Here is a 14,565-nt window from a genome sequence, read left to right on the forward strand (position 1 = left end):
AAATACATATCAAAATTCCAGTTAAGCAGAGCCTGTACACAAAGCTAGCATTGAAAAGCTTGTTTTAATCAAATATAATATTACTTTGTGGACATTGAAATATTCTAATCTTGTTTCATTGAGGTCCATGATAATCATGTTTCACTGTACATAAGTGGTCATGAATTAATATCACACAAAATTGTCAATTTCTCTCATAATTTATATATCAGTACTAGTTCATGATGTGATGCTTATCTAGTGTAAAGTGAAACTTTTAATTCCACTAAGGTCCTCCCATGATGCATGGTATTACATGTGCTTATATATTTAACAAAAATTAAAAGTAAGTAATGCACAGAGAATCAAATGTGCAAATAGAGTAGGAAGGAATCATTTCAGTTGATCATTTAGATATGGACATTACAACTTTTCAACATCTTGAGAAATACACACTCTATACAATATATATACAATGGTACATGTACATGTATCAGTATACACTTTAATGACAGTTTTTGAATTGTTTTACAGGATGGATTCACTCCCCTTGCTGTGGCCCTACAGCAAGGACATGAGCGAGTGGTCAGTGTACTTCTGGAGAATGACACAAAGGGCAAGGTCAAACTGCCCGCCCTGCACGTAACTGCCAGGAAAGACGATGTCAAATCAGCGGCCCTGCTCTTACAGAATGAACAGAACAATGTCGATGGACAAACTAAGGTACCTGCAGAAAATAATTCTATTTGGGTAATGTATTACATGGCTCAGTGCTTGAGAAAGCTTCAGATATGCTAAAGAGAAAATTTTATACACAATTGAGGGATTAAAAGAGTTCATTAAGTGGTAGGGGGAATTCCCTTAAAACATGGGGTAGGGTAACGATTAAGAGAATGGACTAATAGCAAATGAAATTGAGAGGCAAGATCACATTACCAGAAGATTAAGCAAGAGAAATTTGTCTTGTCTATGCCAATTGTACAAGAGCACTGAAGCAGTTATCTCCCATGATGTTGTAAACTAAGAAGTCAACCTTGAGAGACAAGAGTGAATTTTTAGAGCACATGTCCTTAGATATTTTGTAGTAACTAGACAGACCCTCACAAGCTTTCTAACCTCATGAAACTGTTGTATACCCATGTGCATGATATGAATGCATTCATTTTCCATTATTCAAGAAAATAAAATGACTTCATACTAAACTAACAACTTTACAAAGAAAATGTATCATGCACTCATAAATGCATGCATATGTAGTCAGTTTTTCTATTTTAATCATATTATAGAAGATAGATAAGAAATTTTGACTAGTAGTATTTTTGCTTCAACATGGCGGCTTGCTGCCCTATTTTGGCTGTGAATGAGCACTTAGATGAAGAGTAATTGATTGTGTTGTATATTTCACTTACGGCTTCTCAGACAGGAGGTCTGGTTAATGACACGACCAAGGTGTGTATCAACATAGTTATGCTATCATCTCACTGCAAAAAGTGTTTGTTTTTGCTTTTTTTTATTTTCAAAATTGCATTCTAATGTGAAATCATATTTTTCATATGAAATACCTGTACATGTCATATAGATAGATATTTAGATGCGATAAACTCATGCATCAATATCAAGACATAACAGCAAAAAATAAAAATCTATCAAACATTTGTTTCATTTCTTTTCAGAAGAAACCATTAGTATTCTGTTTTAAAAAAAATACTGATGAAAATATTGAATTGATTTCACATTGGAAAGGTCTATAGATGATCTGCTGCTCACAAAACCATTTATGCAAAACATTTCCACTCAGATTTCCTAATTTCATTGCCAAAAGCTTTTAATGGCTTGATGGTTCAGGAAAAGATCTGTAGATTTAAGTTCTATATCAAATAAAGCTCTTGGATGAAATGTTACAAAATTAATCTCTACATACTAAAAGTTGTAAGCAAAAACTGGCAATGGAAGTTGTTGACATATAACGTTTTTAGCTTTAATGTTTATGAAATACTTGTTTTGTTTTGGGCATTTTTCTTGCATGCAATAGCACATATCTAACCATCATGACTGCTAGATGTTCGTTTGTTTTGCATTTACTTATTGAAAAACTTTCTGGGTTGCATTCAAGAAAGGGGATAGGATATATAAGTTACACTAATAATATTATTAAAAGTTGACAATGAATAGTTGCAGTTGAAATAGTTGATATAGTGAGAGTAAACTTTAAAGGTTCCCCAGCCTTTATATCACCAAATCAAAATGTTGCTGTTAATGTACATTGCTCTTTAAACATGTGGACATCATTGCATGTGATCTGTCCTTATAAGTTCAAGTCTCAGGTAGTTTCTCTGTAAAGTTGACAGTAGCTCATGTTAAATCCAATCTGAGACCACCTCTTGAGTTTACATCCGAGTTTAATATTTTGTTATGTCTCTGTAATCACCATTTTCATTACGATGGTTAGCGGCTTTTCACAATGCCTGTTTTCTCTGCTGTGTATTTACCTTTTCGTTGATTGTTTTGTTTACAGGATTTTCACAGTGTCGGTGTATGTATAGCTCTGTCCAGTAAAATGACCTCTTAGTTTGTGTGATGATTTATCTCCCTTTCCATGTTCCTTCATTTCAGCATGCCTTGTGCAGGGTGGATAATGAAAGCTGTAAATGATTCTTTGTAGAGTTCAAATACTGACCATACTGCATAGAATTTTAAAGATCCTTGGCAAGAAATGAAGTTGAAATGTCAAAATTTTATGAGAATTTGCAAAAGGAATGGCTTAAAATAAAAAGTAGGAGTAAAAATGCTATCGAGTTAAATGTTCTGAAACCTGAATTTCCTCTGTTATTAGCTTAAGTTAAGAGTTCATCATTAATTGGCTGAGTTTATTTCCAAATGCTTAAGGATAACTCATTCTAACATGTCTCTTATAATTGTTTAGAGTGAAAGATTCTTGTTTTTGTTTTCTTTCATTTTATTATTTGAAAAAACAATTACTTGCAATAAATATAAAAATGAATGTTAAGACCAGTATTTTTTTAATGTTAAAAAAAAAATTAATGGTCTGTATAACTCTATAACAGTTATTTATAAAATATTTTGAGTTTTGAAAAGTTCCATTTCTGTATTTAAGAATTTAAGTTAATGATCATTTGTTACATAATTCTGTCAATCTGGGTGAAAATTTCTTAAATTATGAAATGATTTTTTTATGATTTATATCATTTTCTAGAGTGGGTTCACTCCCCTGCACATCGCTGCTCACTATGGCAACACAAATGTTGGATCCCTGCTCATTCAGAGAGGAGCAGATGTCAACTTCAAAGCAAAGGTAAAATATTATAGATAAGAACACAGAGAAAAATCCAATTATGGTTTTGCTCTCAAAGAACTGATATGTATTTTGATTTTCAAACAATACATTAGAGATTTATGTGTAATATTTGTTGTCTAGAACAACATCACCCCTCTACATGTTGCATCACGATGGGGAAAACCAAATATGGTAACACTTTTACTGGACAACAAAGCCATTGTTGATGAGAAAACCAGGGTAAGCCATCTACAATATTTAAACACAGCAAATGATCTTCAGTTAATTTTGTGTGTTATACTATCAATAAAATTATCAGTGATAGTGTCAATTTTTTTCTTTTTTGCAGGATGGGTTAACTCCCTTGCACTGTGCTGCTAGGAGTGGACATGAAAATGTAGTGGACCTACTGATTGAAAGAGGTGCTCCAAAGTCTGCTAAAACCAAGGTCAGACACAAGCTTATTTTCAGTTCCAAATTATGAACAAATCATTATGGTTGATAAGGTTATATTTTAGTGATGTTTACATCTCATTGGTTACAGGAACAAGTTCTTGATTTTGATTAATATTTGAATTACAGAATGGCTTGACACCACTTCACATGGCTGCACAGGGAGACCATGTAGACTGTGCCCGACTCTTGCTGTACCACAGGGCACCTGTTGATGATGTCACAGTGGTATGTAGTCTTTATTTATGACCTCGTAATAAAACATCAGTCATTAGAGGTAAACTAGGTATAGATAAAAAAGAAATCCAAAAACTGGAAGGTTAGCTTCTAAAGATAATTTAATTCTCATGTAGGACTACCTGACACCATTACACGTGGCTGCTCATTGTGGAAATGTAAAGACAGCTAAACTTCTACTGGACAGAAAGTGTGATCCTAACTCCAGAGCTCTGGTGAGTAGAGTTGTTTACACAGTGGGGTATCGTTAATCTGGATATCAATCCAGATGCCTCATCTTTGGGACAAAATTTTTCACAACATTTTATACTGTGAAATCACTAATTTTCGGGGGGGGAGGGGGGGGGGGGTAATTTCATTGTTTTCAAGAATATGAAGAGACCCACAAATTTATGTCCAACATGAAATGGAAAATGTCACATACATGATTACTCAACAATTCTTCATCCACAAAATCAAATCCCCACGAACACAAAGTTTTTTCCTCAACTTACAGAAATTTGATCCCACAAAAACGTGATTTAACAGTAATCATATATATAGTATGCTTTATTAATCTGGATGCTTCATTAATCCGAACAAATTTGCTCAGGAACACAAGCATCCGAATTAATGAGGCTCAACTGTGTAAGGAAAAAAATTACTCTGTTGTTTCATTTAAGTTAAAAAAATGAAATAAATGGATCATTTTTTATGAGGGATGTTATTATTTTGAGAAGTTTGATTTTGACATTGTTGCTCTTTCTGAAATGTAGTACATGCATAAGTGTATTGAATAAAGTTTTCTGTAGGAAAAATAAACTACTTTTGGACTACATCAGTGTTTTTGAGATGAATGTCATGTTTTTCCTCCATTTCAGAATGGATTCACTCCACTCCACATTGCATGTAAAAAGAACAGAATCAAGGTCGTGGAACTATTGCTGAAGTATGGAGCCACCATCGAAGCCACAACAGAGGTAACATAAAACAAAATCTAAAATTACATTCAGTTTTTTTAATAAATACAAGTGGCAACATTTTTTTATTGAAAGTGAGTGGTGCACAATTGATAATTAAAACTTTTGCATCAATAATTTTCCCAAGTTCAGAACCAGCAGCAATCACACTGTTTTAGATTAAATGTTTAATCTGTTTCAGAGTTTATGTATCATTTTATAAGAATGTCTTTAAAAATGTTTTAGGTAAAAGAAAGTATATAAAGTAGAAGTTTGATTCAGTAAATCGTGTCTTTTCAGTCTGGCCTGACTCCTCTTCATGTTGCCTCCTTCATGGGACACATGAACATTGTAATCTACCTGATCCAAAACAATGCTAACCCTGACTTCACCACTGTACGTGGAGAGACCGCACTCCACCTGGCAGCTCGAGCCAACCAAACAGACATCATCCGCATCCTGCTCAGAAATGGAGCAACTGTAGATGCCAGAGCTAGAGTGAGTAGCTACTAAAGGGAAATAACTCTTAAAATCAACATTGCACCAATATTTTGAAAAATTTTCTAACAAACTGTTTTGAAAATTTCCATTTTAGGAACAGCAGACACCCCTTCACATTGCTGCCCGCCTTGGTAATGTTGACAATGTGACCCTGTTGCTACAGCTGGGTGCAGCTCCAGATGCTGTTACCAAGGATCTCTACACTCCACTGCACATCGCTGCTAAGGAAGGTCATGAAGAAGTCGCCTCAGTGTTACTGGAGCATGGTGCATCACACAGTCTGACAACTAAGGTAATCTTTCTGATAGAGTAGAAAGATTTATATCTATGTAGTGAAACCAAAAATTGAATGTAATTCTTACAGTTTTGTTAAATTTATGAATGTTATGAAATAATTACTGATTCCAGAAATTTTTGATTTACAGAAGGGATTCACTCCTCTTCATATTGCTGCTAAGTACGGCAACATCAAGGTTGCTAGGTTGCTGCTGCAGAAGGACGCTAACCCAGATTGTCAAGGAAAGAATGGCCTGACACCACTTCATGTTGCCACCCACTACAACCATGTCAATGTGGCGCTCTTACTGCTGGACAACAAAGCTTCACCACACAGCACCGCCAAGGTATGGAATAAATAAGAGGCCATGGTTTATCTTTAAAGGATAAAAGCTAAAATTTCTGTTAAATGATAGATTTTATTAGCTCACCTCGACAAGAATGAGATGAGCTTATGCTACACCCCCGATATTGCGTCATTGCCCAGGTTAAAGTTTTAGGAAAAACTCCATTCCCATGTAACTTTAAGCCTTACCTGGACCAAACTTGCATGGATGATGCATCTAGGGATGTACACTACCTGACCTGCTTCAGATGCTGGGTCTGACCAATATTTTTCAGATAAGTGAATATTACCCTTTACCTGAACTGAATTAGCAAGGATGATGCATTTAGGGATGGACACTACCAGACTTGCTTCGGATGCTGGATCTGACCTACATTTCCAGATGAATGTATAGGTTAAAGTTTTTGGAGCTTGTACATTCCCTAGTAATTATGTCCTAGTTAAACCAAACTTGCATGGATATTGATCTTGGGATGCACACTTACTAGAAAGAAATTGGTGTGAGATTTTCCTTAGTTAAAGATGACATTCATCCAGGTGAGCTTCCTAATCTTTGATTATCTATGTTTACTGATTGAAATTGTCATTTAATCAAGGGTTAATTTTTAACAGAATGGATATACCCCACTTCACATTGCTGCTAAGAAAAACCAGATGGACATTGCAACAACTCTCCTAGAATTTGGAGCAAGACCAGATGCAGAATCCAAGGTAAAATATTGAAACACTGATTTTTTTATTGAAAGATTTTCATTCATATTTTCAAGCAGTAGAAAACTGAACTAGTGGCATGAAATAATTTCAAAACAAGAAAAAAAGCTTGAATGATTCTGTTGTAGAATGGCTTCACTCCCCTTCACTTGGCAGCACAGGAAGGTCACACAGATATGGTGTCATTACTACTGGAGCACAAAGCAGACGTCAACTCTAAAGCTCATGTAAGCAATATTTTCCAGATATATCACCTGCATGAAAAGTGGGGGGAGGGGGGGGGGGGGTATATGGTGATGGGGTTGTGTGTCCTTATGTCCTTCTGTCATTTCATCCATATGTCTGTAATACTTTGGGTACCCATCTCTTGTCCACAATTCCTCCTATACACTGAATAAAATGAATTGAAACTCTCACAGAATTTTCATTACATAGTCCCATTATGCACTTCCTATTTTGTGTCTTAATCAGACAGATATTTGGGATTTACCATAGCAAAACATGGACACAGCCATTCTTTCTATACCATTTGGGGGTACCCATTTCTTATGTGCAACTCCTCCTATACCACTGAATAAAATTTAATGATACTTTCACAGATTCTTTTTTACATATCATTGCGCACCTCCTATTTTATGCTCTGATCAGACAGATGTTAGAGGTTTCCCATAGTGAAACATGGAAACTGTCATTATTTTTATGACAATGGGGATACCCATCTCTTATCTGCAACTCATCCCATATCACAGTGTAAAATGTAATGACACTTTCACAGAATCTTTATTGCATAGTGCCATTGTGCATCTCCTATTTTATGTTCTGATTGGACAGTTATTTTGAGATTTCTGATAGCAGAAAATGGACTTTTTCATTATACTCATATGGGAGTGGGGGTACCATTTTGTGAGCTCACTGCTCACAGTACCTTTAGTTTTTCTTTTAATCTTTTTGTAACAAGTGTTTTGAACAGAAACCTGCAATGTTAAGCTGTGCAGAGCTTTTCTTCAGCAGAGTAAAAACAATAAGTCGCTAATTTCAATTTCAGAATGGATTAACCTCTTTGCACCTGGCAGCACAGGAAGACAAAGTCAATGTTGCTGAAGTTCTGGTTAAATACAACACAGAAATAGACCCCCAAACCAAGGCAGGCTACACACCACTCCACACCGCTTGCCATTTCGGCCAAATGAACATGGTTCGATTCCTGCTGGAGCATGGTGCATCTGTTAGTGCTACAACTAAGGTACTTACTTAGATTTAATTAAATTTTTTATTAGAAATTCATTAACTTTCATTGATTGAAGTATAATTTGCTTTAACAGAATTGTACTTTTGGAAGAGTAGCTTGATGGCAGACTGTTCTATTTTTTTTTTAAAGCTTGGATACACCCCGCTACACCAAGCTGCTCAACAGGGCCATGTTCAAGTCATCAATCTACTGCTGAAGAATAAAGCATCGCCCAATGCTGTTACCAATGTAAGTTATCAACAATAAAACAGCTGATTTTCTCTTATATATTTCTACTCATGAAGTGTTAAATTTAAAGATCTTTTTTTTTTTAATTAAAAAGGACATAATTTATATTAATATTAGTTATACTTGATGTAGGAATCTTTCCAACTTTGGATTTGATAACAGTGGCTTTGCAAAGAGACCTGTCAATATGAAGAATCTGTAAATATTTTGTGTAGGCAATTTAACAAAATTTTTGTTTTTGAATGATCAACTGTTTATAAACTTTCTTTCTTTTTTTTTTTTTTGTTTAGAATGGACAAACTGCCCTGTCAATTGCCCAGAGACTGGGCTACATATCTGTTGTGGATACACTGACCCCAGTCACTGAGGTGTCTGAGACCCTCCCATCTACCGAGGACAAGATAAAACTCATGTCACCTGAAATCATGCAGGAAAACCCCATCTCAGACTCAGATGATGAGGGAGGTCAGTATTTATTTATATCTACTCACTTCATTTATTTTATTGACTTCTGTACTTGCATTATTTGTTAACATTATCTTCTGTAGAGTGACAACTGTGTCATGTTTCTTTTGATATTGATTTAAGATAAGCATGAAAAATATCTTAATTTTAAAAATATAATTTGATATTGCATCATTTTTGCATGAATATTGCATACTTTTTATTTTGCTAAAATTTAGGATTTCAGAGATTATGTTTACTTCTTATGAGAAATGCATAACTAGTATGTAGTACATGTGTACATCCAACACCTATAAAGTATAGAAAGCAGGTCTATTATAAATCAAATCATGAAACAATGTATTATCTATAGGTATTGTCATATGTTTATGTAATTATATTGTATAGGAAATAGCAGTGAGAGATTGTCATGGTTGGCTAAATTGATGACCATAGGAAATCAACCGTGTATGTAAATTCCTCTGTCCTGTCGATGGGCAGTCACTGGTGCTAAACTTCAAAACTCTTGAATTTTTTATTTTTAGTATTCCCCCTTTATTGATTTTAAGCATGCTGATAGTTGTTAAAATAGAGAAGATTTTTCTCTTATTTTATTTCAAAAAAGAGATATTTGTAGAATTCCATGACTTTAGTAACTAATTGTTTATATGAAAGCTAACAAGAGATTTAACATTAGAATCTTTTAACTTTAATTTCTTTGCCAAATAATCTCTTTTAATTGAAAAAAAAACCTTTATGCTTACATTATAAATTCAGAAAGAGTTAGAAGTATTTCCTAAAGAAAGGGAAAACATTGTAAAATTCAGGAGTTTCTAGAAACTGTTGTGGGACTCTAGAATTGGCACTAATTCTGTTGTTCTGACACGGTATTAAGTTTGAGTGTGAACATAATAATCATGCAGCACTATCTGCTAGTGTGCTCTACAAAACTGGAAACTCACTGCTAGAAGACTAAGATAGTCAATGCTATTATCTCTAATTTATGAGGCAGTGGTCGAATTCTAACTAAAAAAAAAAAAACAAAAAAAAAAACAGTTCTTTTCTCACATAACAAGGAGAATTATAGGCTAACACAAGATTTCAGGTGCTGTGATTCACTCTACTTTCTGTTTCAATCCATATAGCCATGTGTTGTACTTTCACTTTACAGGGTCTTCTATGGCCAGTATCAGATGTGAGTGTAAAACAATAGTATATATATTGGTGCACAAAGGCCTAACTTTTCTGCTGTGTTCTATATACAGCAGAATATATATTAACATGTTTTTGAAACAGGAATTGGTGTCATGCTATCGCAGAAAAGGAATTGATTTACGATACATATATAAATATATCAGGAGTTAATAAAAATGCCAAAAAGGATTTTAATTTATCTATTTTTCAAAAAAAGTTGCTATTGACCAGCTTCTTAGTGGTAAGAATTCTAGAAATGGCAAAATTTCCCCATACCCTGCTTTCATGCAATAAATTAAAAAAAAAAAATCATTTTGATATCATTTGGTGAGCTATTTTTTTTAAAGTAATTCATAAGGTGACCTTACATTTCAATCACCACAAGACCATTATGACATTATAAGGGTATTATTACCATCATGGTGGAGCCATTACCTCATAAATGATATAATTTTGTTTTGCTAAAGTAAAATGCAATTGTTATGTTCTCGATTTATCTATTGACATGCAGTAATTTAAGTCAGATTAAATGCTAAAATTAGATGCTTTTCTATAATGCATTTATGATGGCTAGATAAAATGGTGTGGTGCATTCATTGTTTTCTTCCATAAGGGATTAGTTGAGACTTCTTCATCATTCATATCCAGCTAAATGTTATTTTAGATGTTCTCTCACATCCAATTTATAAGAAATTGAAAGGTAAATGTAGTAAAACAATGTATTTATAAACAGCATATAAAAATATTCTTATACCCCATAAGATGCATGTCAAGTAATATATGTCAATGACATTTTAATTATATGAATGTAAAACAATGTTATGTATAGTTGATATAAATTTCAATAATATGTTGCTATATTTAAAGCTTTGCAGTATATGGGAAGTAATTCTCAATAACCCATTTTTGGAGGAAAAAAAAATCTTAGCTTTCATTCAGGAAAAATGTATGAATTAGATCAGTAGGATTCAATTTGACTTTCTTTTTTACTGCTTCTGTGAATGCAGGGGACGATTTTCTGCCATCTTCTCCATTGTTCGGAAAACCTCTTACCGAACAACATGTTTATCTGCCCTTCTATGAGGGTAGTAAAATGCAGTCTCGTAAGTTATAATCCATCCTCAGTGTTGTTTCTTTGGAATCAAATTTTTATCATAATTTGGTGTTGTAACTTTGTATTATCAGTTGAAATATAATTTTTTTTTTTGGTTTGTCAATCCACTGCATGAAATAAAAATTATGATCTGACCTCACTTTGCAATTATTTTTTTCCTCTAACAGTTTTGTTTAATTGCTTCAATAATTAATTTCCAAAAATATCTTAATAAAATAGAAAAAAAAAAGATTATTTTTACTCTTAGCTCGATCTTGAAAACCAATTCTTGTTCTGCAATCTACTAAAATATAAGTTGCCAAGAAAAATAAAACCCCATCAGATATTGTATTAGAGGATGGAAAAATTTCAGTAATAACATCAGAACCATGATATTTCTGTTTTGAAATATGCTAAGTAAATACACTTGGCCAAGGATTAAACAAGTTGTGAACATCTAAAACACATTAGACAGTACAGCAAAAGAAAGGCTCTTGAGACGCCATATCCGTTATCACGTTGGGATATTCCCTATCTATAACAATTATATTGCTCTGGTCTAGAATATTGTACAAAAAATCACACACGAGATTTAATTTAAAGGTTAAATTTAAATTCTTGTATATAATAAGCATATTTAAAATGTAATATTGCAGTATATCTGTTTGTAAATGGATCTATAAGACAACATTATATGCATGTATTAGAATGATACAGTAAAACATGGTTACAGCATACCTGCTTATAATGAATTCATGCTTACAGCTAAGTGATTTTCAATCCCTGTAGTTATGAAATATATTTTGAACTCATTGGATATAATGAACTATGTTCATGATGTGTCCCTAGCACCTTGCTATAAGCATGTTTTACTGTATTCTTTTAATCAATATATATACCATAACTAATGAGAAATATGTAGCCAAGTGGTCTGAAAAAATACTCCTGTGTAATTAATTCACCCTTTACTGGTAAATAGATTCATATAGATGTATTTTTTTTTCAGTGTATCTTTTTGCATGATCAGTAAGCTGTTTCATAACATATATAATTATTTTAACAGCATGCTATCCCAGCACCCAAGGGGAAACTCATCTCATGCAGAGCTATCTTCTGCCACAGTTTGGCATTTCGCTCTGGAAATTATCTGTTTGAAGAATCATTAACATGTAATGATCTGCCTTCAGAAAAGTTTTAAAATAAGAGAAAATCAGTTCTAAATATAAAATGTTATGAGTGTTGGCCCCCTAAAGGCTAATTGCTGATGTTTTGAAGCCAAGATACATAGAGATATATGATGTATGTAGAGGATATAGCTTGATGCTCTGTCAGTGTCGATACTAGAAGGTCAGATATCTCCATTAGTGCTAGCTTCCCATCACTGGAACTGTGAAAGCTTGGAGGGGAAAAAAAATAGTGTGGCTGATTTATCAGTACTTGTAAACATCTACTTTAAACAATTGATCATGGAAGGATTTTAGCTAGAACTGAAGTTTTTGTCAAATTTGCTCTACTAAGTTTTTGGGTGGTTTGAAAGTATTATTTCGAATTTTGATATGAATTGTTTTCGTCGAAGTAGAGGTAAGGGTATGATAAGGGAATTTTTCTTATTTATGGAAAGTTTGTCTTTTTTTTATGAAGTTGAACTTTGCTTATACAAATGGGAAAATAAGTTAATAATATTTATGAAATAATGATTTAATTTACTTTCAAATACATATGTAATAATTTTATCACTTGATTACTGTTTAAATTAATTTAATTCCATTGAATAGATCTGAATTCAAGGATAAATATTTCAAATTTTAATACAATTTATTAAGCTTTTTAATAATAAGCATAGTTTAAATATGACATTTTTTATTCTGATTTTGCAGGGGAGGACAGCATATCCCTCGGAGAAAAAGGAGGTAGCATGTCACCATTGGATACCTCTTATGAAAAGGTAAACTGTTGTGATCAAATGTTGTATTCTTATAAGGATATTGTATTATTCTGTTCCATAAAACATCCTCAGCTGTTTTGGAAGGTGAGAACGTTTGTACATTACAATATGATAACTGAATCTGTGTTAAAAAAAATGTATGTCCCGAAAAAGCCAGCAGGTCAAAAAGGAAGACTGTCCAAGTTTGGAGTACTTTATGACTGATGTTATAAAATCTGAATTATGTATTACATAATCAATGTTGTTTATTCTTCCTTGTACTTATATTTTTAGCACAATTATTGCATTAATTTTCAGCACTATATAATCAATATTGTCAAAGTTATGTTGCAATATTATTATTTATTTTGAAGTGCTAAGCAGTGAAAATTGTTTGATCTGACACTGGACATTTCTGTCTGTATGAAAATATTTTTTTTGATTTCTTAATTTGAAACTGAAAATTTAATATTTAAGTTTTTTTTTCTTTCAAACTAACAAGTTAAACTTGTTTGTACTTAACATACATCTGAGAAACTTCCTAATTGAAAAATTCTTCCCATGAATTAGACTATCAAGAATGAGGGAAAAAACACAAGAGATGCGTATCCAGATGTCAGATGAAAACAATATTCTCCACTTTTTGTTGCCTGGGTTTAGTTGTTTTGAGTTTCGCTGTTGTTATTTTTCTTTTATGTACATCAGGATGTTTCTATGAGAACTGCCTCCACCGATGACGCCCGACGCCGCATCACGAGTGAGATAGGTACTGCCATGCGGTACCCATCTTACTTGGAACGTGGTCCAGATTATGAGGCAGAGATGCGCTATTTTAGTGGAGATTCTCTCATGTCTCCAAGGGTAGGTTTTAAAGGATTTATTTCATAGAAAGAAGATTCTGAAAACAGCATAACTTAGTTCTGAAAGGAAATTAGTACCATGTATTTGATATAATAAAGTAGAAAATGGCATGTACATGTTAAGCATTTTGGTTACCAAGTGGTTACAACTTATCCCAGTATAACTATAGAGACTTGTGTACTTCAATAGTATATGAACAGATAACCATTATTGCATATAGCACAATTTGCACAGTCACCATTTGCATTTGATTTAGAGTTATTTAACCTCTATGGTCCTTTTAGTTCAGAACAGTTTAAAAATAAAGGTTACTGATGATGTATGAAAATTCTGTCATTTTATCAATGATTATGTGTATGTTGTAAAGCTTTACCTTACAAAGGGTTATATATACTTGGTATCTTCAAAGAACAGTGATAATGCTGAACAACTGCTTGCATGGAAACAACTGTGTTTGAGGAGACCAAGTGCTTTCTGTTGTTGAATATTGATGTTGTACATTTGTTTGTATTGTTTTTCTGTGTTTATCAGGACAAACATGACAAAAGCAAAGATAGTGTTTTTGGAGGTGATTACTCGACCTTAGATAAACTCGATACCACTTCTACGAACTCTGAGTCCAAGGTTCGAGTTGTTGACGAGCATGGTAGTGAGATCGATTATGATGATGATTTAGATGATAGGATGAAGAAGGTATAAACATTGGAATGACCTAGAAATTAACAGTTTTTGAAAATTTCATGAGTTCATTTCACTAACATTATGTCATAGTGTCACCCTCTACATTTTCGATGCATTAGAATGAAATTTATAGGAAGAAAAAAAAGACTTGTAGC

At 33.3% G+C, this 14,565-nt stretch overlaps 2 protein-coding genes across 2 annotated transcripts in view; one reads left to right on the forward strand and one right to left on the reverse strand.

The window, feature by feature from the left end:
- Positions 1-14,565, reverse strand: part of LOC133190276 (coiled-coil domain-containing protein 96-like) — a 266,577-nt gene that overhangs the window by 244,084 nt on the left and 7,928 nt on the right. The gene's annotated exons all lie outside the window — the stretch shown is intronic.
- The window catches only part of LOC133190274 (ankyrin-2-like), a 103,559-nt gene that overhangs the window by 33,429 nt on the left and 55,565 nt on the right, over positions 1-14,565 (forward strand). Inside the window, exons 6-26 of the mRNA XM_061325793.1 lie at positions 514-702; positions 1,399-1,428; positions 3,194-3,292; positions 3,416-3,514; positions 3,624-3,722; positions 3,857-3,955; positions 4,081-4,179; positions 4,825-4,923; positions 5,203-5,400; positions 5,498-5,695; positions 5,829-6,026; positions 6,638-6,736; positions 6,865-6,963; positions 7,782-7,979; positions 8,115-8,213; positions 8,504-8,678; positions 9,829-9,852; positions 10,516-10,551; positions 12,822-12,889; positions 13,574-13,729; positions 14,261-14,422. Coding sequence (XP_061181777.1) covers positions 514-702; positions 1,399-1,428; positions 3,194-3,292; positions 3,416-3,514; positions 3,624-3,722; positions 3,857-3,955; positions 4,081-4,179; positions 4,825-4,923; positions 5,203-5,400; positions 5,498-5,695; positions 5,829-6,026; positions 6,638-6,736; positions 6,865-6,963; positions 7,782-7,979; positions 8,115-8,213; positions 8,504-8,678; positions 9,829-9,852; positions 10,516-10,551; positions 12,822-12,889; positions 13,574-13,729; positions 14,261-14,422 — 2,523 coding nt within the window. The remainder of the gene's footprint in view (positions 1-513; positions 703-1,398; positions 1,429-3,193; positions 3,293-3,415; positions 3,515-3,623; positions 3,723-3,856; positions 3,956-4,080; positions 4,180-4,824; positions 4,924-5,202; positions 5,401-5,497; positions 5,696-5,828; positions 6,027-6,637; positions 6,737-6,864; positions 6,964-7,781; positions 7,980-8,114; positions 8,214-8,503; positions 8,679-9,828; positions 9,853-10,515; positions 10,552-12,821; positions 12,890-13,573; positions 13,730-14,260; positions 14,423-14,565) is intronic.

This window comes from Saccostrea echinata, unplaced genomic scaffold (genome assembly GCF_033153115.1).
Source record: "Saccostrea echinata isolate AGI-Se365-2 ecotype Australia unplaced genomic scaffold, CSIRO_AGI_Sech_v1 ptg000022l, whole genome shotgun sequence".
Taxonomy (NCBI): Eukaryota; Metazoa; Mollusca; class Bivalvia; order Ostreida; family Ostreidae; genus Saccostrea; species Saccostrea echinata.